The following is a 25,452-nucleotide window of genomic DNA, read 5'->3' as shown; positions in this document are numbered from 1 at the left end:
AGAGGAGCAAGGGGAACTGCAGAATGTTTCCTAAGGCTGAAAATAGTGTGAATGTGGGAGAATGGTGAGAGAGATAGGGGCCAGAACAAGAAGGGTTTTACATGTCATTGCTAGGGTGTTGGAGTCAATCCTTAGGACACGGGGAAAGACTGAAAACTTTGAAACAAGGATATTCAGAGAAGAATTCCAACTACCTTTCAACGTCACTTACTAATAGGCACCTCAGACTTAACATGCACCAAAACCTAACTCCTAATTTCTCCTCAAGCATCTGCTTTTCTCCATCTCAGTGAATGACACCTTCATTCTTTGAGTTGCTTAGTCCAATTGTCCTTGACTCCTCTTTCTCTCATACTTCAAAATCAGTCCACCAGCAAATTTGTTTCTCCCTTTAAAATATACCCAGAATTCATCCACTAATTGCTGCCTCTATTGTTAACATCCTTGTCTGAGCTACCATCATCTCTAGCCCAGATTATTGCAGTAGCCTTCTAACTAGTCTCCCTCTTTCCTCTCTTGTCCCTCAGCAGTACATTCTCCACACAGCAGTAGGAATCCTTCTAAAAGGTGAGATCAGCTTATTTCTGTTATAAACCTTCTAATGACTTCCTTGCTTGAAGTCCTTCATAGGGCCATAGAGACCTGCGTATCTGGCACTTGGCTTTCTCTTCCCTACCACTCTTCTTCCTCTACACTTGTCTCTTTTCTGTTCCTTGGACCTTGCTTATTTACATTTTTGCCTCAGAACCTTTACATTCCTATTCTCTCTGCCTGGAAGATTCTTCCCTAGGATATTCACATTGGTGGCTCCCTCACTTCCTGCAGGGCTCTGGTCATGAGGCCTTCCCTAATCACCTTATGTAAAATAGCAAAACTTCTCAGGTACTTTCTATTCTCCTTACTTTTGTTTGTTTGTTTTTTTCCCATAGATTTACTACTATCCGACATATATGTACTTATATGTTTGTTTATTGTTTGTTTCTCTTTTCTATAATATAAGGGTGGGAATTTTGACTCCTTTGTTTACTGCTCTATCCTAAAGGCATAGAACATAAAGTAAAATTTTGTTGACCAAATGACTTGATTTACATTTTTAAAACTTCACGGTGGTGGCCTTGTGGATGATGAATGGGAAAGGGGTGGGGCAGAAGTGACACTTGAAATTGAAACAGTCCAGTTAAGAGATTTGGGGCATGGAGTCAAGAATTACTTGGGAGGAAGAACTAATGAGATTTGGCAACTCACTGGATAGGGAGAAATGGAGGATAATGACTCCCAGATTTCTGGCGTGGGTGGTTTGAGCAAATGATGTTGACAGGAATAAATGAAACCATGGGGATGAATGAAACCAAAAGGAGAATAGGTAGTAAGGTGACCAACCATCCTGGTATGCCTAGGACTGTTGGTTTTAGCACTGAAAGTCCACATCTCAGGACCGCCCCCGCCCCCCAGATCCAGGCACACCTAGGTGATTGGTCACTCTATAAATTTAAAAAGATAGCTGACAACAGAACTCTAGCAGTACGGAAAAGGAGGAGGTAGTCAGGTCTGCAGGAAATGGGGCAGAGGCAGTTGGAGGGGTAGCAGAAGACTCTGGGGCATGGGATCACGGAAGCTAAGAGAGCAGATGCTTCAAGAAGAGCGGTTATCAGTGTAGGTTGAGTTTCCCTTGGAATTTTTGAGTTTTTAGCTATCCTTGGCAGAAGTATAACATGTCAGAGGCTCAGTAAATGTTTCTGGAAATAAAAGACAAAAATGATGCATTTCTTTTGTTGTTTTTGTTAAACTATCGCCTTAAACTGTAAGTTGTTACAGGGAGCTAATGTCTGATGCTTCCTGGAGCATGAGGATAAAAATGAATGTAGGGATGTTACTAAAAGCAACATTATTTCTGGGGGCGCCTGGGTGGCACAGCGGTTAAGCGTCTGCCTTCGGCTCAGGGCGTGATCCCGGCGTTATGGGATCGAGCCCCACATCAGGCTCTTCTGCTATGAGCCTGCTTCTTCCTCTCCCACTCCCCCTGCTTGTGTTCCCTCTCTCGCTGGCTGTCTCTATCTCTGTCAAATAAATAAATAAAATCTTAAAAAAAAAAAAAAGGCAACATTATTTCTACATTGAGTGGCAATTTTAGGTTAACGAATATTCTGAATACTGGGCAGTGTGAGTAAGCTGTTAGATTCTGCAGTTCTGAAACAGCACTGAGTCTGAGTGAGCAGAAAATTGGAGGAATTTCAGAACTAAATACTTATAATCATCTACAGAGTGTTTCTTAATGTTTTAGAGTAATCCCTCTGAGAATCTATTGAAAACCCTGAACTGTCTCCCCCCAAAAAACACATGTGCATTTTGCTTACAGTTGGGGGGTGGAGGGTTATAAATGGCCATATGAATCCCAGGTTAAGAGAATCACTGATCTAATACAGTCTGCTGGTTTTATACCTCAGGATTAAGAGGCCTAGAAAAATTAATTAACTTATCCAGGATCATATAGTTAGTGACTGAACTTTTTCTTGACTCATTGTTGTATCTATTGTATGTTATTGCCACTGTTTTAAAGCAGGTTCAGTCCCTCTTGACTTATTCCTAGATTTCTTTTATTTCAGTTGTTTGGTCACTGTGCCAGCTCAATACAAGTTGACCCCAACCTATACGTCCTGTCTAAAGTCTTTTTTAACTTTCTGTCCACGGGAGCAAAAATATTCTGTAAAAAAAATTGATACACTGTCAGATTTAATATATCTCCCTTTTAAGTCATGAATTAAGAGTTGATGAGGTAAAAACTCTTAGAAATAATGACTTGTACCTTTTGTTTGGAACAGGATGCTGTATGATTATGTTGAAAGGAAGCGAAAGGAGAATTCGGGAGCCCAGCTGCATGTCACCTATTTAGTGTCTGGCAGTCTCATTCAGAATGGACATTCCGTAAGTTGTCAGAATCTTATAATGAGCTGAAATATATTTGAGCTACAAACCGTGTTATGTAACATAACATGGGAAAAAAACAGGATTCAGTATTATGGAAGTTTTAGAAGACAACTTCAAGATGATGTTTATTTTGGATTTTTAGACTAAAACTCTGAGAAGTTTGGGTAATATCTCAGCTGTGATGCAGAGACAATATCATGATCATTCAGTTTTGTTTGTTTTTTTTTTTAAGATTTTATTTATTTATTAGACAGAGAGAGCGAGAGAGCACAAGCAGGGGGAATAGTAGAGGGAGAGGGAGAAGCAGGCTCCACGCTGAGCAAGGAACCTGATGCGGGGCTCGACCCCAGGACCCTGAGATCATGACCCGAGCCGAAGGCAGATGCCTAACCATCTGAGCCACCCAGGCGCCCCGTGATCATTCAGTTTTCTTAAGACAGTAAGACATAGGAGACTCCTCTGTTATTCCTCTTTCTTCCTCTTGAAAACATATTGGGAACAGTGATGGTTAATTTTCAGACTGTTCAGATGTCAAGCCACAGACTCAGGTGTTCGGGAAGTCCAGTCTTATTTATTTTTTAACTGCACTTGATTTCAGTTTGGGCTTTCTTTTTGGTAGGCTTATGTCTGAGAGGCTGAAGGATGGGGGTATTGGCAGGGGGCTGAGCCAATGCAGTGCAGAGGCAGAGGCCAGGAACATCCTTATTCTCATGTATCTTTTTGTAGTCCCATCTGGTCTCTGGTTATCCGTCAATACAGGTCACTGCTGTGTTTTCATCATCCTGACCACAAAGCTTTCTCAGGCCTGCTGACTTTCTCTTAGCTACTTCCATGTACCTCTTAGGGGCACAGGGATCACCCTATTACTCCCATGCCTGGATGGGCACCAGAAGCTCTGCAGAGATAACTCATTCCTTTCCCTGCGCTGGACTGATCCTTGGGAACTTTGATAGTGTCTCCTCTCTGGCTTCCTCCCAAAAGTAAGGCACACCTCTTCTGTTCTCACTTCCCCAAACCTCTACACTCAAGGCTCTTTTGCTCCTACCTCCACTACCATCAGGCCCATAGAACTTAGCCCAAGGATTAGGTTTCCTTCTCAGTGATCCACTAATACATGTTTTTCTCTTCCCGTTTGACTTTCCCTTAGAGTCCTAAGTTCAGAAAAGCCTGATTTATCAAAATACGGATTGGATTTGTCTTGTAGCAAGAGTCCCAAGCATGTGAGGTTTAAAACTGGAATGGTGGGGCGCCTAGGTGGCTCAGTCGTTAAGCGGCTGCCTTCGGCTCAGGTCATGATCCCAGGGTCCTGGGATCGAGCCCTGCATCGGGCTCCCTGCTCACCGGGAAGCCTGCTTCTCCCTCTCCCACTGCCCCCGCTTGTGTTCCCTCTCTCGCTGTGTCTCTTTCTGTAAAATAAATAAAATGTTAAAAAAAAACAAAACTGGAATGGCAATTTAGTCATCTACAAGGAGAAACAACTGCTATGGGGATCAGATTCTTATATTGTATGACCAGCATTTTCTTTCCTTATTGGTAAGCTATTTGGGAAACCAGATGATAGTCAAGACATTTTCAAGTGTAGACAGAATCAGATGACATTATATATCAGAAACACAAAATTAAGCAGACCTGATTCATTTGCTTTCAGAAATAAACCTGCCACTAGAATCCTTGGATTCTGATTCTGGAGTGGATACTGCCCAAGTTTGCACCTGAATGTCTTCCTTCCTTTAACTAACCCCCCCCCTCTTTATTTAGTCGTGCCTTCAATCCAGTCATGTCAGTTCTTTACTTGGGAATCATTGTATTCCTTTAAAGCAGCGCTTTTTATTCTTTTTTTGATCACTGATTCTTTTGAGAATCTGAAAGAAAAATACAAATGTTGACATATTCATAAAATTTCGAGTGTTCACAGATCTTCTAGAACAGGGTCCAAGGTTAAGAATTTATGTTTTAAGGTAGAGTTGTAGATTTTTATTCTAACCCACATGACAGAGGTTCTTAATTTCAAATCCTCGGGTGGTCTTCAGGGCTTTGGGGGGGCGGTTGGGGATGAATCTCCAAAAGTGCATTTAAATTGTGTTCCTCAGTGCATTTTTTTTTTTTTTTTTTTTTTTTTTAAAGATTTTATTTATTTATTCAACAGAGATAGAGACAGCCAGCGAGAGAGGGAACACAAGCAGGGGGAGTGGGCGAGGAAGAAGCAGGCTCATAGCGGAAGAGCCTGATGTGGGGCTCGATCCCGGATCGCCGGGATCACGCCCTGAGCTGAAGGCAGACGCTTAACCGCTGTGCCACCCAGGCGCCCCAGTCAGTGCATTTTTTTGAAACCAGTCTTTCAAAATGATGTGTAACTCATAATCAGTTAAAGAACTTCTCTGCTATGGCTTCCTTTTAGAAGGCATTCTGTTTCTCAATTTAAGTGGACATTTAAACCCTGCTTTTTTTAAGCAGCAGAATTGTTTTTCAAATGAAACCTTAGAATCCTAATATATAAAATATATTAAGAGTAGAGTTGCTGTGGTTGAAGTGGTTGTGAGAATCTGGGAGCCTTTTACTCACCCTCCAAACAGCCTCACAGGGCAGCTTTCGCAGAACCCTGTGGAATTACAGGTTAAGTGTGGATGCTTTCCCATGCTTTCTTCTTTAAAGAAAGCCCTCCTTGGGGCGCCTGGGTGGCTCAGTCATTAAGCGTCGGCCTTCGGCTCAGGTCGTGATCCCAGGGTCCTGGGATGGAGCCCCACATCGGGCTCCTTGCTCCACTGGGAGCCTGCTTCTCTCTCTTCTCCCCCCCCCCCCCCCGGTTGTGTTCTCTCTCTCTCACTGTGTCTCTCTCTCTCTGTCAAGTAAATAAAATCTTTAAAATAAATGAATAAGTGAATAAATAAAGCCCTCCTAAGGAAAGGGAGATGATTAAACATAATGTCAGGTTTTGTTCTTGTTCCTTCTAATTTCTTTTTAAAGTTTTAAGTGTTTTTAGAAAGAAAAAGGACACTGGCTTTGATGGCTTTTTAAAAATATAAATATTTTCCCAGTGATCATTATCGTATAAAATATTAAAAAAAAAATAGGAGGTGAAAGCCTCCTTCTAATCTCAATCCAGAGAATCTTCCAGAGAATTATTTGAAAATTGCAAGGGAATGTTTTGTTAATTCTCTTTTTGTGGTTTTGAAGGTTGACAGCCTAATCCATGCTTTATGAAGTTCCCCGTTAGCTGTTCATCTAATGATCTTAGCCAAGATTGACTTTTATCATTGCCTAGATTATTAATTCACTAGGAGTTACAAAATGGTAATGTTCTGTCATTCTTTCTGAATTTATTAGAATTTTTCTATAAAGAACAGCTTTCTTTCATTAAATAGCCATATTTTCCTTTTTTTGTCTTTAACTGCTGTGACGCTCAGAGGGCTTACCCCAGCCAGGCTCTGAGTTTGTGGATGCTGCACTTACTTCTCTGTGCATCTTAGAAGGAAGCCCCTGAATCAGAGCTCTACCTGGTCTGTGTTCAGCATCAGCAAGTTGGCATTTCGACTGTGTCATTTCTATGCATTTTCAGTATCCCCTGAGGCAACATTTAGCCACACTGAACTGTCTGGGCTGTCCTGATTTTCTCCTGAAGCTACCAATTTTTGTTTTTAGGGCCTTACTTAACAAATTTGCATAAGTTTGGGTGGTTAATTCCTACTGCTCCTTTTCTCATTAACTCTGTAATTTTATTGTACAGTTTTACAGAATATGACATTTTTTGGAATGCCTTTTTTAAAAGAGAAAACTGTGAAAACATACTAATATTCCCAGTTTAAATTTACAGCTATGCTTTTTTTTTAAACTTGCTTGATTTTATACTGCTTTTTTCTCTTATATTGTTAATTTTGGCTAGTTCCTAACATTATTCATAAATACGTATTTGCTTTAGCCAAACATACAAGATTTAGAAAAGCAAAACTACTGTTTTTACTAATGATATGATTACTGAAAACAATTTAAGATTTCTTTGCAGTTCCTTTTGTCTGTAGGATATATCCTACTAGCGATGCATAATCAGTCTGTGTTTTCGTTACTTGCAATAACTCCTCTCTGTGGTTAAGCCACCAGCTCAGTATCTAGTTAAATTCAAGTCTTTTCCCACTTTCAATTTTTAGGTTCCCTGCTTTTCCTTACAGGTAACTATTTGAATAGATTTTGCTTCTCCTTCCATTGTTGTATGTATTTTTAATATATTCAAATATATATTCATATTACCCCCTTTTTTAGATGAAAGTTTTCATACTATATACCCGATTTTATACTTTGCTCTTTGACTTAAGTGGAGATCCTAAACGTCACTCCATAGCAGCTACAGGAACATTCTTCATTCCTTGTTACAGCCGCCTGATCCTACATTGATCTGCTGTTTTCTCAGCAGTCCCATTATGATAGTTTTTTGCATCATTTACAATATTTTGCCATTACAGATAGTGCTATAGTGAATATGTGTTTTGTATATTTTTGCCACTTTTAGGGTTACATTTCCTAGGATTCCTAAGATGTATGTATACTGCATTGGGTAATTGCCAAATACCTCCCCATTTTTCATTCCCACCAGTAATGTGCGAGAGCCACCTTCTCCACACAATGCATGTTGTCATCTGTTTCAGGGTCAGTTGCATTTCTTTTCCTGTGAACTGTCTGTTCATACCTTTTGCCTGTTTTTCTAAAGGAGTGTCTTTCTCTATTTTAGGAGCTGTGTATTAACTCTTTGTGATATGTAACTCTTTGTGATATGATTAACTCTAGTGAGCAAAGAGTTAATATCAGATATTTTTTCCACTTCATCATTTGTCTTTGTACTTTGTTAGAGTTTATTTTTGTCATTCAGAGTTATATATTTGTTAGTTTTTATGGATTAAGTTAACTCTTAGTGTTTATAGTTAGGAAACCTTTCCTCATTCTCAGATTATATCAGTTTACATTTACCCTCTCCCTCTGCTTGTGTTCCCTCTCTCGCTTTGTCTTTCTCTGTCAAATAAAATCTTTACAACATTTTCTTTTTCTTTTTTTTTTTAAAGAATGAAGTGTTTACTATAATCCTTCTTAAAATCCTTGGTCCATTTTGAAAGACCAACATTGATTTTTAAAAATCAAAAGAAAGGAAAATAAGTCTCCCCACCGCCCCCGCCCCCCACAAAATACATAAGAACCACTGGCTGGCATTCATATTTTAAGTGCCCAGAATAAAATGGGTTTTCTTTTATTCTTTTTTTTTTTTTTGTACTTTAATTTGTTACTCATCAAGGCAGATCTTACATTTTGTTTAAAAAGCAAAACTAACTAAATCCTAAAGCACACATTTCTAAACTGAATAACATCTGAAACCATAAGACTTTAATTACACTTTCTGTTGAAAATTCGACTTGGGTGTTTTTGCAAGAACTTATGTCAATTTCTAACATACATCATATCCCTCAGTTCACATGTATTCTCAAAAGAAAAATCTTAGGAAAATAAATTTTCCTATTTGCTAATTAATACATTTTTATAACATTGAAAATTCTGAGTAAATGGAAGATATGTTTAACAACAAAATAAATTGAGCATATATGGCTAGTTTATAAATGTCTTAGTGTAGGGTCGCTGGGTGGCTTAGTTGGTTAGGTGTCTGACTCTTGGGTTCAGCTCAGGTCATGATCTCATGGTGTGTGAGGTCGAGCCCTGATTTGGGCTCTGTGCTCAGCAGGGAGTCTGCTTGGGGAATTTTCTCCCTTTGCCCCACCCCTCTGTTCCCTCACTTGCTCGCCCTCGGACTCTCTCTCTCAAAAAAAAAAATCTTAAAAAAAAGAATAAAATAAGTGTCTTAGGTAAAGGCAGCAGTGAATTTGCATCCTGCAACTAATCTGTAAATCCAGTTGGTTTTTTTCCTGGAATTTTATAGACATAGTGTCTCAGAGAGCCGTACACCACAGTGTTAAAGATGTCTTTTCTATGCAAAACCCTCTGGAGAGATACTTTCCCCGAATGACATGGAATTTTTTTGTTTCTTTTCCAGAAAGTAAGGAAACTTTATCAGCCGCTTACTCTTCTGAACGAATGTTAGGTTACTACCAGTTGCTCTTTTAATTATGCTCTCAAAGTTCTTTTTTTTTAATTTAGACATTTCTGATGTTTTTCATTTGCACCCCCATAGCTGACTGAATAAAACACACTACGTGATTTCAAAAGATGACTCTTCATATCTGACTTATTTGGCACTTCCTTAATTTCCAGATAAAATCAGTAGAAATGAAACTAATATAATTTTCAAAGAATTCATAGATGCCAGTCTTAGGACAAGGAGCTTCTAAATGCATGGATAAGGAGCTTCTGCTCATCTTACTAGGTGAATGCAGTTTTCCTCATGAAGTAACTGATATTTTCTGGTTTATTTGTTGAACTTTTGTTTGTAGGGAAGCATACACATAGGGCCAGATCTTGTCGGTTTCTGTTCTGGAGAATGTTTCTAATACCCCTTTTGTCTGGTAGGTAATATTCCAGGACCAGTTCTGTTTGGGCTTTGTAAAGCTTCAATCTCTTGAGAACCATCTCTCATCTGCTACTCTCACACTGGATGAGAGGCTCTCCGGTCAGATCACCAAGGCCCGTGGTTTTGGGAGAGTCGACTTTGATGTTGTAGACTTGGTGGCTAGGCAGATGAATTTAACACGCAGTGGATGTTGGTTGCTTCATGACCTCGAAGAGCATGTTCAGATTACTCACTATCTGATAAACTATCCAGGGCTTCTGCCTGCGAAAGTGCCTTGGAAAACTATCCAATAGCCAGCTATATTGGGTGAGATTTTTCAGCTCGTGAAGGGCCGAGCTGAGTCATGACATTGTCCGAAATGAGCTTCCCTTGTTCAGTGAAAGTCTTGGCTAACACGCCAGTTTCTGTGCCCCAAGCCTGTTGTACACTGGTTCCCTGCTGGAGAGGTGCTTCAGCTTGAAGTATTGGTGACGTATGATGACACACCTTGCCTGAGCTCAGTGCCACCATGATCACTGCATTCAGTAGGCCGGGTCCCACAGATAGTGGGACTTTGGCCTGGCTTCACACTCACCGTCTTCTGCGGGCTGGCAGCACTGTGAGCTGGGGGCTGCCTTTTGTTTGGTTTTCGATTGTATTGATATGTATATTTTATCACTTTTCTTACCCAGATGGAGAAATTTTAAACAAGTTAAAAATAAGTCTGACTTTATTAAACTGTACACAGATTTTTTTAAAAAGATTTTATTTGAGAGAGAGAGTGAGCAAGAGAGAGAGAGAGAGGGTGAGCGTGAGCAGGGTGGGGAGGAGGAGTAGAGGGAGAGGGAGAAGCAGACTACCTGCTGAGCGGGGAGCCCAACATAGGGCTTGATCCTGGAATCACGAACTGAGCTGAAGGCACTTAACTAATTGAGCCACCTGGGTGCCTGTGCACAGATTTTTTTAGAAGATTTTACTTATTTATTTAGTTAGTTAGTTTAGTTAGTTAAGCTGGGGGGAGAGGCAGAAGGCGAGGGAGAGGGGCAAGCAGATTCTGAGGCCTGCATCCCAGGGACCCTGAGATCATGTCCTGAGCTGAAACCAGGAGTCAGATCCTCAACCGACTGAGCCACCCAGGTGCCCCTGTACACAGATTTTTAGGGGTATCTGATGTTCCTATTTTAACATCCAAGTGTAATTGAATTATCAGCAAAGAAACTTTAAAATTCCAAGTTGTATCACTACTTTAAATTGTAATGAAGTGTTATTTCCTTACAGTGCCACAAGGTTGCGGTAGTGAGAGAAGATAAATTGGAAGGTAAGTGTTTTAGTGACTTAGCAAGATTTTCCTCTTATGGCATCAATGTACGTACAGTAAAAAATCTGCCCTTAGCATCTGCATACAATATATTTAGCTATTTAACTGAAAAGCTGAATATTCCTTTTATTAGTAGTTTCTGAAACACATTAAAATAGGATTCCACCTCTGACTAACTTCCCATTTTTAAGACCAATAGCTGCTGACATTTACAAAGCACTTTTATTACAGGATCTCAAAACTCATGTCATTCATGCAAAAAACTATCATGAATACCATATGGAACACCTCATCAACTGAAAAAAGACAATAGCCTCTAAATATTGTGTTGTGTGCCATAACAGTTTTTTAGGAAGAAAATTAAAGAATGCTTTTCTAAAGTCAGAAAGACTTAATATAACTTCTAAATTAAATTTATTTTTCCATTTCAAGATTATGAATACTACGGTTCTATTATTTAAAAATCCAGTTCAAAGGAATTCTATGCCAAGGGCCACATGGTCTGGACATACGTCTCAAGACAAAACCTGCGCTGTTGTTCTTGGTGTACAAAGACTCCTGCCAGTGGTGTCATTTTCTTACAAAATAACTGAGGTATTCAGGGTGGTGCTGATGTCCACTTTTGTCTTTCTGAATTCCTACAGTGGTGGCCGAAGTGAGGTTTATTCATTTAGTAGATACATAATGAGTATTTACTCTGTCAAGTTCTATGCTAGGTGATGGAGACTCAGTCACAGTCCCTTTCTTCGTGGAACCTAACATTTGTTCTTGTGATGTTCTTTTGCGGTTTTTTTCCGGCAGACTTACCTGGCTAGTAGTAGTTTTGTTATAGAGTTGCTTTCTCTACACAAAAATTGAATTATATAACTGAGTCTTCTCAGATAGAAATTACTTATTCTTTAATTATATGCTAGAGTGTAAGATTCTTCCGTGACTGAAAAAAAAAAATCATAGTCATCATCAATCATTCATTCATGTTTACTGAAAGTCCACTGGATGAGTGATACCCTCACAGGTGTTGTACTTAGAACTGACTCACCACCACCTACCTTGTCATGATGTTCCAGTTACAGACAGAAGAGCTGATGTTATACTGTGTATGTGACTCTGGCCTTTCAGAGCTTTTGGACTACCACAGATTGCAAATGGTTTTAATGCAGAAGGGTTTCTTGTTACTGTGCCCACACGCTATGAAGTTTGTGTATTAACAGACTGCTTTTCCTGTTGACTTGTAGCGGTGAAGTCCAAGCTAGCGGTGACTGCCAGCATCCATGTGTACAGCATCCAGAAAGCCATGCTAAAGGACAGTGGGCCTCTGTTCAATACGGACTATGACATCCTTAAAAGCAACTTGCAGAACTGCAGCAAGTGAGCTCCTTAATGTTCCTTGTGGGCTTCTTTACGAATTGATTTTGTAAGATGTTTACACAGTGGCTGCCTCTTAATAGTGAATGCCAGGTCAAGTAAAACCCCATTTATCTTGCAGTAAGACACATGCCTGGTTTTATTAGTACATCATAAGGTGAAAAATAGCAGCCACAACCCATACTGAAAACCCCAGTGGACTCCCCATAAATCTATTTCTCATGTATTTATCCTGTCACCGCCACCCGAAATGTTTGTTGTGCCCCCTCATTACTCCCTTACCCCAGTCTCTGCTTGTCTAAATCCCACCCATTTTTCAAGAACCAATTCAGACGGCCTTCAAAAACTATTTCTAATTTGTTATCCCTCTACCTTCCGTCCAAAAGCATTTTATCTTCCACAACCAGGATCAGATCTTGTTCATCTTTTGTATCCTTTGTGTCGTCTTCAGTGAGGTGATGGACTGCAGTGCATAGGCTTGTGTTGTGGCTTTGCCGCTGAATAGCCTGGTGGTTTTGGACAGATTACTTAAACTCTTTTGAGCTGTGGGTTTTTCATTCTTAAATTAAATATAATAATGCCTACTTTGTGGGGTTGTATTGAAGGTTCAAGTCAGTTCCCCAGACATATTAAGCACCTACTACTTTGAAAGGTACTAAGTGAGATGATTTGAATTCATTCCACAAAGATCCGATAAGTACCTATACCATGCCACACACGATGGAGTGAATGTGGCCCAGTACCTGCTTGTGCAGCTGATGGTCCTAGGGGAGGTAATTACAGCATAGTGTGACAGTGCTATAATAGGAGGGATACTGTAGGAGGATGTTTGGGGGAGCACTCATCCCCCACTTTTGATTGAGGAGGCAAAAGAGAGAAGGCTTTCTGGAGGTGTGGCAGCTAAGGTGAGGCCTGAAGGCCTGAATAGAAGTAGCCAGTCACAGGAGAAGTAGGAAAGTAAGGACAGAGCTGTGAGAAAACCTGGTGCTTGTGTGGGACCACAGTCGTTTTCCGTGGTGGGAACTTAGAGTGAGAGGTGGGAAATAATAATGAGATATAAGATGGAAGTATGTGTCAGATTATATGCTTTGACCACTAGGGTAAGGAGTTCAGACTTTATTCTGAGGGCACTGGGGAGCCTCTGAAGATTTTGAAGCAGGTGGGTGAAATGATCAAAATTGCATTACAGAAAGATCACTTGGGGGCACCTGGGTGGCTCAGTTGGTTAAGCATCTGACTCTTGATTTTGGCTCAGGTCATGATCTCAGGCTCGTGAGATTGAACCCTGTGTTGGGCTCTGTGCTCAGCAGGGAGTCTGCTTGAGATTCTCTCTCCCTCTGCCCCTCCCCATGTTCGCGCATGTGCATGCGCACGTGCTCTCTCTGAATGAATAAATAAATAAAATCTTAAAAAAAAAAAGATCATTTGGCTGTAGTGGTGAACTTAGATCAGAAGGGAATGAATAATTGGGAGACAAAGCCATCAGTGAGTGAGGAGAGATGTTGTAGTTAGTCAGGGTGGAGATGACAGTTATCTGAAGTATGGTAGTGGTGTTGGGGGCGAAGCGGTATGAAGGTTAAAAGAGTCATGCTGTCAAAACCTGGATTTTTTAATGCTTGGGGACCAGGTGTGTGTGTGTGTGTGTGTGTTTTGGGGTGGGTGTTCATGGTGTTAAGGATGATGGCCATGTGTCTGGATGGATGATGGTGTCATCACTAAGAAAGAGAATATGTGGGAAGAAGTAGGCTTGGAGAGAGAAGGAAAAATGACGAATTGGGTTTGGACATGTTGAGTTTGGGAAGCCCGTGGGGAGTCCAAGTGGAGATGTCCATGCACTAGTCTAGAGTCAAGGAGAGAAGTCTGGTGTGAAGATAGAGATTTTGGAATCAGAAAATAGCTAATTAATTGGGCCACAACAGTAGATATAGTCATGCAGAAGGAATGTATAGAATGAAAGAGGGCAGAAAGTCAAACTCCAGGCCACAATTACTGGCTGTATAACTTTGAGCAAATTATTTAACCTCTCTGTGCCTCAACTTCCTCCTCAGTAAAATGAAGCTAACAATGGTACCAACCTCAAAGGGTTGACAAAGAATATATGAATGAACATATATAACACTTGTAATGGTGCTTGACACATGGTAAGCACTATTTAAATGATAGCCATTTTTCAAGGGATGGGCAAGAGAAGAGGAGCCTAAATGGGAGCAACCAGAGATGAGAGGAAAATCACAAGAGTATTTGGGGTTCTAAAAGCTAAGGAAAGAGTCTCAAGGAGGGACTGATTGACAATGTCATACCTTGCTGAGAAGCTAAGTAAAATAGGAACTGAAAAGTGTCCATTGGATTTAGTCATGGCCTTGGTAAGAGGGTTTTCAATGCAGTGACCAGATTCTGGTCAGCTGAGTAAATGGGAGCAAGAGAAAGTGAGACAGCAAATATGAACAACTCTTTCCAGGAAATTTGACTGTAAAATGGAGGAAGAAGAGAGGTAACTAAAGAGGGATTGAGACTAAGGGAGGATCTATACATTTTTGAAGTTGAGAAGCCTTGAGTGTTAGGAAAGAGCCATAAAAGAAGAAATGGTTGAAGTTACTGGGGAAGATGGGATAACTGATAGTACCAGGTCCTTGAGGAGAAATAGATATAGACTTGCCAAATACAGTTTCTGAAAGTCCCATGAGAATAGGGATTGTGTCTATTTTGTATCCAAAATGGTGCCTAGCAAATGGTAAGCATTCAATAAGTAATTGTTGCGAGAATTAATGATAGACAATAGTTCTTTTATTCTACAGTTCAAAACCTTAAGTATAATAAGCATACAAATATTTATTAAATAAATATAATTACATAGCTAAAGAGTAATCATTTATAAGTGGTGTTTTTTAGGGAAGGATCACAAGAAAAGATGAATACGCTGATATGTTTATGTAAATTATATTATTAAATTCCAGAAATAACCTGTATTAAAATGTAGTTATGACATGTGAAGCTCTAAACATCAGTTCTTCGGTTGTATCTAATAAGTAAGCAAACAGGAATAAAGGTGACTCAAAAGTTCAAAATGAAATTTGCTCAGGGACCACTAAAGTAAACATGGCAAGTAGAAATGTGGCAATAGGAAGCACTTTAATGAAACTTTACTTAAATACTTAAAGTATCATGGGTAGAAATGTGAAGAATTTATCTCCAATAAAGAAGTTTGTATTTGGTCCTGAGAATTATGGGCCAACTGAGATCTGACTCATTGTTCCGTGTGTTTTAAGAAGTGCTATGACAGGAAGAAAGTTGAAATTTTAGGACTGAGCAGATGCTTCTCTCTTCGGACATGTTCCCAGCCTAACTTGGTCTCTTCCTTATTGCCAATTTCTGGTCCTGACCCCAAGGTGTGGAATGTAGACCAAATGGAGAAAGAGTTGTCTCGGGGCCAACTTTAGATGTTGACAATGAAATAAAACATTGCTCTTTTTCCTTGTACATGGAAGCACTGCAAGGCTAGAGAGGAAGACTAGTGGGTGAAAGGAAATGATTCCGTCTGTTCTTAACTCTGATGCACAGAATATTTGTGTTAGAGGGGGGTTTTCTGAAGCGGACCAGAGTAAATCAGTGGAAGATTTTTGGAGCTATACACTCTAGCTTTGGGGCTGTTCAGTCTTAAGTTACTTCTGAAATTAAATGATTTATCAGAGACTTTTTTCTTAGGCTAGTTATTGTAGCAGTTAATCTTGAAGTTGTGCCTGGTTGATTTTAGAGATAATTATTATTACCACATCGTTTCTTTCTTAACCTCCATGTTCTCCCACCCCGAGTTGAGGTGATACATTGAAGAAGAGAGAGACCAGGAGTGTCACTTCCAGGGACTTCAGTTATCATTCTTTCACTAGTATTTCTATGTATCATTCTCTCACTAGTATTTCTGTGTGCCAGGTCTCGTACTGTGTACCTAAAATACAAAAGATGAATAGTGGGGCGCCTGGGTGGCGCAGTCGTTAAGCGTCTGCCTTCGGCTCAGGGCGTGATCCCAGTGTTCTGGGACCGAGCCCCACATCAGGCTCCTCCGCCGGGAGCCTGCTTCTTCCTCTCCCACTCCCCCTGCTTGTGTTCCCTCTCTCGCTGGCTCTCTCTTTCTCTCTGTCAAATAAATAAATAAAATCTTTAAAAATAAAAAATTAAAAGAAAAGATGAGTAGTGCCCTTCCCTACAGCCAAGGAGTTCTCACCAACCCTCAGTAAGCTAAAGACTGGGGGAAATCAAATGTTGTCCTTTGTTAGAAAAGTGGGGTAACTTTGCTTTAAGCACAGCTGTGATTTGTATGAAATAGGCACATCTACAATGATTATAGAAAAAGAGATGAATGTTCCCTTTAATAATGCCATGCATACCGTGCCAGATTTCTTTACTTGGTTTTGGGCATATTTGTCTGGTACTGTTAGTTGGTATTATTAGAAATTATTAACAAGTGACAGTGAAGGACCACCAGTCACAGGAGCCAGTGGCTCTGTTCCCAGCTTCTTCCTTGTTTTAAAGCATGATCCACTCTGGCCAGAAGAGTTGCCAGGAAATTTGTTAATATTTAAAGCTCATAATTTTGGTTCAGTCAATATTTATTGCATATGTAGTCCTCTAAGTTGAAGATCTTTAAAAACAAGAGATAATCATTTGATTTCCCAAGGATGGTGAAATTACTAATCTTTTGTTATCTTTGGTGTATTCTTTTTGTTTTGAATTAAGATGCTTTCTTCAACAAAGTAAAGATAGTCAATACGGTATGGTAGAAGACATTGGATTCCAGTCCCAGTTCTATTACTAACCAGATGTATAATCTAGGGCAAGTCCCTCAGCGTCTCCCCAATACTTGTTTTGTATCTAAATGAGAGTTTTGCACAAAATAATTTCTAAAATCCATTTTAGTTCTCAAATTTTCTAATTGCATTAGAGTTAGAAAGTATTGTGTGAAGAAGCAAGACTTTGAAATTAATGTAACATTTGTGGCCTCAGGTTTAGTGCCATACAATGTGCAGCTGCAGTCCCCAGAGCTGCTGCTGAGTCCTCATCTTTTGAAAAGTGTGAGCAGTCAAGTCTTCAAGTATCAAGTGAGACACCAGCCAATAATGAGTTGACAACCAATGGTCACAGTCCACCTACCTCCAAACAGATTTTCCAGCAGCCCAAAGGGATAATGGGAATGTTTGCCTCTAAAGCTGCATCTAAAACCCAAGATGCCAACAAGGAAACCAAAACAGAGACTAAAGAGGTAACAAATGTAAGTCTTTAAAGATATGTCTTTATAGCTCAGAATGGGTAATCGGAAAAGCATTAGTTATGGTTTAATCATGTAAGGTTCTGATATATAATAATACATTCTAGTTTTTCTACTTTAGTCTGAATCCTTTAATTCTTGATATTCTCATCTGAAATAGTGATAATGCTTTTCACCAAGCCTCGGATTCTCCTGTAAAACGGCCCCGTACACATTGCAAGGTTGTTGTGTAAGCCAGATAATGCAATGAGAAGAACATTTGAAAATTACAAAGTTCAAGGAATTGTGTATTGGCAATATGTCATTTTGGGAACATCTTATATTCTGAGCTTTATCATGTCTATCTTTCTTCTTAGTATATTTAACATTCTCGTTCTGTTTTATGAATTTTTGTTTTTTTCTTCATCTGCTTCCTTTAGTTTATTATTGTTCACTCATCTGAGGTAACTTAAGTGCATTGACTTAAGAAAAGTCTCATTAAAACACTATTTAAAAATACTCCAGAAAAGTATAATTATTGTTATTACCTTCATTGTGATTTTACAACTTCCGCTTTGGGAAAGGAGAGGGGAATGGAGGGAAAACACTAACATTTATAGAACTAATGTGTGCCAGTAGTTAATCTTTGCTTAAATCCTCCTAAGAGGTCAGTGAGGGAGAGGTCTCCCTTTCATATGTGGTAGCACTAGACTTCGTTGAGTGATTCGCCTGGATATCAGATTGCTATTAAGTGGCACAACCAGTGTTCAAGTCCACTTTGATTGTTACAAATGTAACGTTTTGGAGGTTCTCCTGCCCATCCCGTGTGTACCATACTGCCTCTGATCTGTTTTAATTCTATCAAGTTTTTTAATATACTCAAAAGTTAAGACACATTCATGGATAGTAAGTCTGTAAGAACTATGAGCAAGAAAGCTTTGGAGATTAACATCAGATACTCTGGTCTGGATTTGTTCTTATATCTAATGCCGACACATTTTGGCATGATTATATAGAAATTGTGCCATCGTGATAGTGTGCCCTGCTATTGAAGAGATTAAGACGGCTATTTGAAGAACAGCCTTAGACACTAGAAAAAAATCACGTGTGTTTTCTGCTTTTAGGTACCTTCCACAGGCAACAAGCCACCAGGGAAAGGGAATGTGATGAGCAATTTTTTTGGAAAAGCTGCTATGAGTAAGCATGTTTTTTACCTTCCTTTGATTAATACATGAATGTTAATATAATAACATATTTGAGGTGAAAGCTACCTTGTCCAGTTTTTACCCATCTGGTATGTCATGCAACCTTCCTGCATCCTAACATAAAATTGCAGTCTACTGACCAAATATTGAATGGAAGTAACCCAACTGGAACAGTGGATTTTATGGGTGAGCTGGGTTCAGTTTAGATCTCTTGTAGGGTAGTTTTATACTCCTGTTTTTACTTCCTGCCTTGGAAAAAGAATTTATTATTTGTTTCATAGGGCTCTTGAAAATGGGTGACAAACTAGAAGGGAGGCTGCTTGGTTATATAGTGCAGTGTTGAGGTTAATATCCTAGGTGCTGGGGTCAGGTTTGCCTCATGTGACCATTATTAATTATTACCCCTGTCTCCTAGGGGGTTGCAAAAACAAATCTTTGACTTTCTACAGTTATTTTTTACAGATTACTTATGATAATGAACTGGACCTCAGTATGATTTAGAAGAGCCGGGCTGGGGGTAGTGGCCACTTAAAAATAATACTTTTTGAGAAAGCAAAATCGCCTTTATTTAAAAATTTTTAAAAATAAGAATTCTTTCATATGGAAAGAACCAGTAGTCACATATTTTCATACTTCTCATACCAAGTACACATCCCCTGAGGGTCTGTGGCATAATACCAGAAAGAATTCAGGAGCCGCGGGATAATTATGGCACACTTTCTTGGAGCATCAGTTTTACAGAGATCTTGTGGGTAGGCATTCTGTTACATGCCTAGGCAAGCAAAATTAGTCCGAATTCTGCTTTCCCATGATGGTCAAATTAGTGGTTGGAGTAGGCTTTGGGGTGATAGTGTTTATTTGCCATAAAAGCTATCAGAGAAGGTTTTTTGTTCTGAAAATAGATGGAGAATTTGATACTTTCAGGTTATTGGAAAGCACGTTGTATTGTTGCGGGCAGAGTGCACAAGGAGGGCTCCCTACTTCTGTGAAAATAGATGGTGCTAAAGTCACTGGCCAGCATGGCTGGTACTGGTCCACTAAACCGAATCAGATTGTGTGGTTTCTTGGTGACTATTAGGTCCACATTTTTATTTTATTTTGTTTTATTTTGTTGTTTCTGGTGTATTTGTAACCAGTGAATTTAAACATTTTTATTATTTCTAAAATATATAAGCCATGAATATTTGCTAGTCATAAAAAAGCCAAGCTATACAGAAGTATACACTTATTTACTCATGTGTTTAGGAAATATTTATTGAGTAACTACTGTGTACTTGGAACCATTATGCATGGTGATACAATGGAAAAATGTGGACAAGTGAGATCTCTGCCCTCATGGTCCTTGTGTACTACTAGGAGAGACTGACAAATGAAGAATAAAATAGTCAATGATTATAATTGCTAGGCAGACAGTAACAGTAATAGAGGGAGTGGGGAAACTGGATAAAATAAAAGAATTAAATATTTACCTAATAAAAAGAATGGCTTCTAAAGTTGATTTATTTAACAGATGTTTTTTCAGGGATGAATGTTTAGAGTAAAATGATGAATATTTTTATTGCATTGGACACGTGACAAGATTATGATGAAAATGAAGAGAGTTGGATGGAAAGTGTTGTGGGGACTTGAAGCATTTAAAACTTAATGCTGGACAATAGCAAGTGTAACAGTTACCCTCATACATTGCTGTGGGGAATATAAAATGATGTGCTTGTTCTAAAAACAGTATGGCAGTACTTCAAAAAGTTAAACAGTTATCCAACACTTCCTCTCCTACATATCTACTCAAGTGAATTAAAACTGTATGTCCACACAAAAACTTGTACACAAATGTTCATAGCAGCATTATTCATAATAGCTAAAAAGTGGAAACAACCCAAAGGTCCATCATCTGATGAATGGATAATCAAAATGTGATAGAACCACACAATGGAATGTTACTATTATTTTTAAAAATATTTTACTTATTTGAGAGAGAGGGAAACAGAGCACGAGTAGGGGAGGGGCAGAGGGAGAGGGAGAAGCAGACTCCCTGGCGAGTGGGGAGCCCAATACGGGGTTTGATCCCAGGACTCCAAGATCACAACCTGAGCCGAAGTCAGATGCTCAACTGACTGAGCCATTCAGTCCCACAACAGTCCCACTATTACTGAGCCATAAAAAAGGAATGAACCTGTCCTATGATATGGATGAACCTTGAAACATGTGAAAGAAGCTAGACAGGAAAGGCCACAGATTATGTAATTCTCTTTATACAAGATGTCCAGAATAGGCAAATCTATCGAGACAGGATGTAGAATGTTAGTAGATTAGTGTGATGGCCGGAGTTGGGATTAGGGAGCGACTAATGGGTAGAGGGTTCCTTTTTGGGGTGATGAAGATGTTCTGAATTTGGATAGTGGTGATGTTTGCCCAGTTAAAAACCACTGAGTTTTAGTAAAAGGGTGAATTTTTTGGTATGTAAATTATCTCATTAACAAGAACCTTAATGCTTTCTATGTGAAAAAAAGTTACAGCATTGGTGACAAAACTAAGAAGTCATCTGTATCCTGTATTGGTGTTTGTATTTTCTTGAGTATAAAAAAGGAGATGCTTTTTATTAGTCAGATGATACAAATGACTTGATCATTCAGATAAAAAGAAAAAAGTGTGTTTAATTTTCCTTAACAGTAGTCTGAAAATGTTGCAATGAACTGCCTCCTTAACAGCTAATTGGCAATTGTAGCTACATATGTGAATGAGTTAGGAGTTCCTCAAATACTGTGAAACCAAGACAGAGAGTAAAAACTCTGGATGTTGAAATCTGTTTGATCACTGGTGTTATAATTAAGATCAGTTTCCTGAAATTGGTAGACTCGATGCAATAGCTTCTCTTTCCTTCCCCCAAGAGGGAGGTAGGAAATAGTTAACTTTTTTTGTAATTTTAAAACAGTTGCTGTCAATGTGATATAAATTCTGTAACAGAATGCAAAATTTGCATAAACTGTAAGGATATACGTGCAACTTCAGAGAACTTGCTTTTTGAGGGTCATTTACGACTCTCTACCCCCTGGAGATGCATGTTTACTCTCCTGTACAATTCGGTGGAAAAGTTTGAGAAGTACCGATACTTGCGAACAGCAGTTTTGAAAAGTCAGGAGAGAATGCCACAATTCTCTAGTGGATTCCACCATTCAGAATTCTCAGTGAAGTCTTCAAAAAATAAAGTATAGGGGCGCCTGGGTGGCACAGCGGTTAAGCGTCCACCTTCGGCTCAGGGCGTGATCCCGGCGTTCTGGGATCGAGCCCCACATCAGGCTCCTCCGCTAAGAGCGTGCTTCTTCCTCTCCCACTCCCCCTGCTTGTGTTCCCTCTCTCACTGGCTGTCTCTCTGTCTGTCAAATAAATAAATAAAATCTTAAAAAATAAATAAAGTATAAACAGATTGCATGTTATACTTTTATCCATCATCTGTTCTTTCACAAAATATACTTTATTTATAAACTATTATATTAAGCTGTGCGTGATGGCCAAGGCTAAGATATCAGTTGTTTTTTTCTACACTGTAGCTGGCTTAAGCTGTTTCACAGCATATAACCATAGCTACTTACTGAGCCTCAGGCTTGTTGACAGCTTTCCGAGAGTATTTTGTGACTTCTCTTGAAAGAAACTATCACTAAATGGAGCACGAAGTCTGTTCTATAATTTCTCAGATGGCTAGGCCCATCTTGCTTGCATTTCTTAGTTCTCTGCACAGCATAGTGGTTGTTTTTGTGTTTTTCAGCTTGATGTGGGGAAAGAGGTAAGGATTTTGAGGAGTTAAACTGACTTAGGTTCAAATCCTGACTCTTAACCTTTTCTACCAGTGTTACCTTGGGTAAGTCATCTAACCTCACATACTAATCCCTTTTAATCCTTACAATAGTCTCATAAATATTACTTCAGTTTTTACAGAGAAGACTTTTAGGTAATTTACCCAGAGTGAAACAGTGCGAATCAAACTTTTCTGATTCCAGAGTAATCTTTTAATTATATCATTAAGATAGTAGTGAGATGATAAGAGTATCCAGGTTTAAGAAGATAGAATATAGGGGCGCCTGGGTGGCACAGCGGTTAAGCATCTGCCTTCGGCTCAGGGCGTGATCCCGGCGTTGTGGGATCGAGCCCCACATCAGGCTCCTCCGCTATGAGCCTGCTTCTTCCTCTCCCACTCCCCCTGCTTGTGTTCCCTCTCTTGCTGGCTGTCTCTATCTCTGTCAAATAAATAAATAAAATCTTTAAAAAAAAAAAAAAAAAGAAGATAGAATATAATAGAAAATAAGATCTTGGTACAAATTTCTGTTGTCAATATTTGTAAGCTGTGTACTCTTGGAAAACATCTTTTATCCCTCAGACTCTTAATTTTCTCATCTAATAAATGAGAAAGATGTTAGCTCATAAAGTTGTATTTGCTTTTTGTAAGCCCTGCTTTTACTATTATTTGGCCTGGGGGCTGTGATATAATGAGGGATTAGCAAGAGGCAGAAATGAAAACAGTTAGAGTTAGAGTGGTAGTTGGAAAGGAGACGTGTTCTCCTCTGACTAGACCCTGAGTTCTGTTAGGACAGGGACTGTTTTTTATCCCTTTAGCCCCTGCTCCTAACAAATTACTTGGCACTTAGTAGACTGTCAGAGGAATGATAGATTAATATTGCGTGATGAAGTTATATATCATCTGCTATACTGTATTTGTAGATAAACTTAAAGTCAATTTGGATTCAGAACAAGCAGTGAAAGAAGAAAAAATAGTGGAGCAACCTCCAGTGTCTGTCACTGAACCAAAGCTGGCAGCCCCTACAGGCCTGAAGAAATCCAGCAAAAAAGCAGAGCCTGTTAAGATGCAGCAGAAGGAAAAAAAAAGGTAGGAAAATTTTGTTGCCTGTGGGGTAGGAGTGTGTCTGCTGGGGGTGAGAAGGTCTGTTTGGGCTTATTGACAGCAGGCAGTTTTCAGTTGGGTACTAAATCCTACTTAATGCCTTAGGGATACAGCCGTATAACCAAAATGAAGAGAGAGAGAGAAGCTCAGCTTATCTAGTGAAGTAGAACTGTGGAATCAGCCAGTTTAGATGATTTAGAGCCCAAAGCCAGTTTTTTGGGCCCCATCGATCTAGATTGATTGTCTTTTTTTCTTTACTTCACTTTAAATTTGTGGGCATGGCATAAGTGTGCCGGATTGTGTCTGTGTCTGTTTTTCACTTCAGATTGCCAAGCGAGGGGTTACTGTTTCCAGTCAAATTTAAGAGAAAAAGTTCTTTGTTTTCTTTTTATATCAATGAGTTTATTTTTCAAGTGGTAAAATGTAATTAGAAAAGAAAATAAAAAGCACACAAGCTGTTAAAAATGGATCCAGGAATTTGAGACACTACCTCATAGTTGGTAGGAATTAGTCTGTTGAAAGAAATTATAAAGACACTGTCAGCACTGATAGGCCCAGAAATACTTGACTTTTGTAGCGAGGCTGGGGCTACTCTAGTAGAAAACATCAACAAAATGCTGAAGTTTCAGAGGGTCAAGGTTCTGTCCAGTGGGCCTTACCCCCAAGAATATGTCACATGGGTGGATTAAAATGTCCCTAGCCCATAGGTAAGACACTCATTGTTGATGGTTATAGCCAGGAACGCATTCAGTATTTCATTACCAAGTATGATGTTAACCGTATGTTTTTAGTAGATGCCGTTTACTAGATGGAGGCAATCTTTTTCTATTCCTACTTTGCGGAGGTTTTTTTATGAATGAGTGCTAAATTTTGACAGAGCTTTCTCTGTATTTATTGAGCTGATAATTTGGTGTTTCTCTTATTGTGGTGAATTTATCTTGATTGGGTTTTAAATGTTAAACCAACCTTGCATTCTTGGGATAAACTTCACTTTGGTCGTAAGACATTATCCTTTTTATAAATTGTTGGATTCTGTTTGCTAGTATTATAAGGATATTTTGGCCACTGCATCTAAGGGCTGTAGATCAGTTATTTTCTGTCAATGTCTTTATCAAATTTCAGTATCAAAGTTACACTAACTTCATAAAATTAGTTGGGAGTAGTTTCTTTCTCCTTTGTTTTCTGAAAGAGTTTATGTAAGATGTGTATTATTTTTTTTTCCTTAAAGATTTGATAAAATTCACTAGTGAATCCAATCTGAGAGTTTTCTTTGGTGGAAGGTTTATTTTATTAATATGGTTTCTTTAAGTGGAGCTATTTAAATTTTCTTGTTCTTGTTGGGTCAGTTTTAGATATATATACATATATATATATATTTTTTTCCCTAAGGATTTTATTCATTTGCGGGGGGGCAGGCAGAGGCAGAGGGAGAAGCAGACTCCCTCCTGCGCAGGGAGCCCGATGCAGGACTTGATCCCAGGACCCTGGGATCATGACCTGAGCTGAAGGCAGACACTTAACTGACTGAGCCACCCAGGCACCCCAGTTTTGGTTATACTTTTAAAGGAATTTATTTCATCTAAGTTGTTGAGTTTATGGGCATAAGGTTCCTAATATAGCCTTATCCTTTGAGTGTCGATAGAATCTGTACTTGTCACTACAGATTCCTTCATTCTTTCATTCCTGATATTGGTAATAGGTAGTTTTTTTTTAATCAGGCTTATAAAAGGGTTTTTTTTTAATCAGGCTTATAAAAGGGTTTTTTTTAATCAGGCTTATAAAAGGGTTTATTAATTTTATTAATCTTTTGCCCCAGAATAACAACTTTTGGCTTTGTTAATGTTTTTCTATTTTATTTCATTGATTTCTGCTCTTTATTATTTTTTTCGAATCACTTGAGGGTTTAATTTGTTTTTTTCTAGCTTGAGGTAGAAAAATAAGTTGATATTTAAAGTTACATAAGAAATAAGTTACTTGAAGATAAAATCTGTATCTCATATATATTTGAATAGTGTGATAGAGTATCCA

General features: G+C 39.0%; 1 protein-coding gene and 1 pseudogene across 5 annotated transcripts in view; one reads left to right on the top strand and one right to left on the bottom strand.

Annotated features, from left to right (window-relative positions):
* Positions 1-25,452, top strand: part of POLD3 (DNA polymerase delta 3, accessory subunit) — a 107,195-nt gene that overhangs the window by 55,925 nt on the left and 25,818 nt on the right. For 4 of the 5 annotated variants that reach the window (XM_026518102.4, XM_048217185.2, XM_026518100.4 and 1 more), the window contains 6 exons: positions 2,820-2,922; positions 10,682-10,721; positions 11,957-12,089; positions 17,085-17,349; positions 18,450-18,522; positions 23,244-23,409. In XM_026518102.4, coding sequence (XP_026373887.2) covers positions 2,820-2,922; positions 10,682-10,721; positions 11,957-12,089; positions 17,085-17,349; positions 18,450-18,522; positions 23,244-23,409 — 780 coding nt within the window. The remainder of the gene's footprint in view (positions 1-2,819; positions 2,923-10,681; positions 10,722-11,956; positions 12,090-17,084; positions 17,350-18,449; positions 18,523-23,243; positions 23,410-25,452) is intronic. The other variant, XM_026518101.4, reaches the window with a different exon arrangement.
* Positions 9,297-9,934, bottom strand: LOC123002055 (GTP:AMP phosphotransferase AK3, mitochondrial-like; annotated as a pseudogene).

Source organism: Ursus arctos, unplaced genomic scaffold, assembly GCF_023065955.2.
Source record: "Ursus arctos isolate Adak ecotype North America unplaced genomic scaffold, UrsArc2.0 scaffold_22, whole genome shotgun sequence".
Lineage (NCBI taxonomy): Eukaryota > Metazoa > Chordata > Mammalia > Carnivora > Ursidae > Ursus > Ursus arctos.
This window is presented reverse-complemented; position numbering and strand designations above follow the sequence as displayed.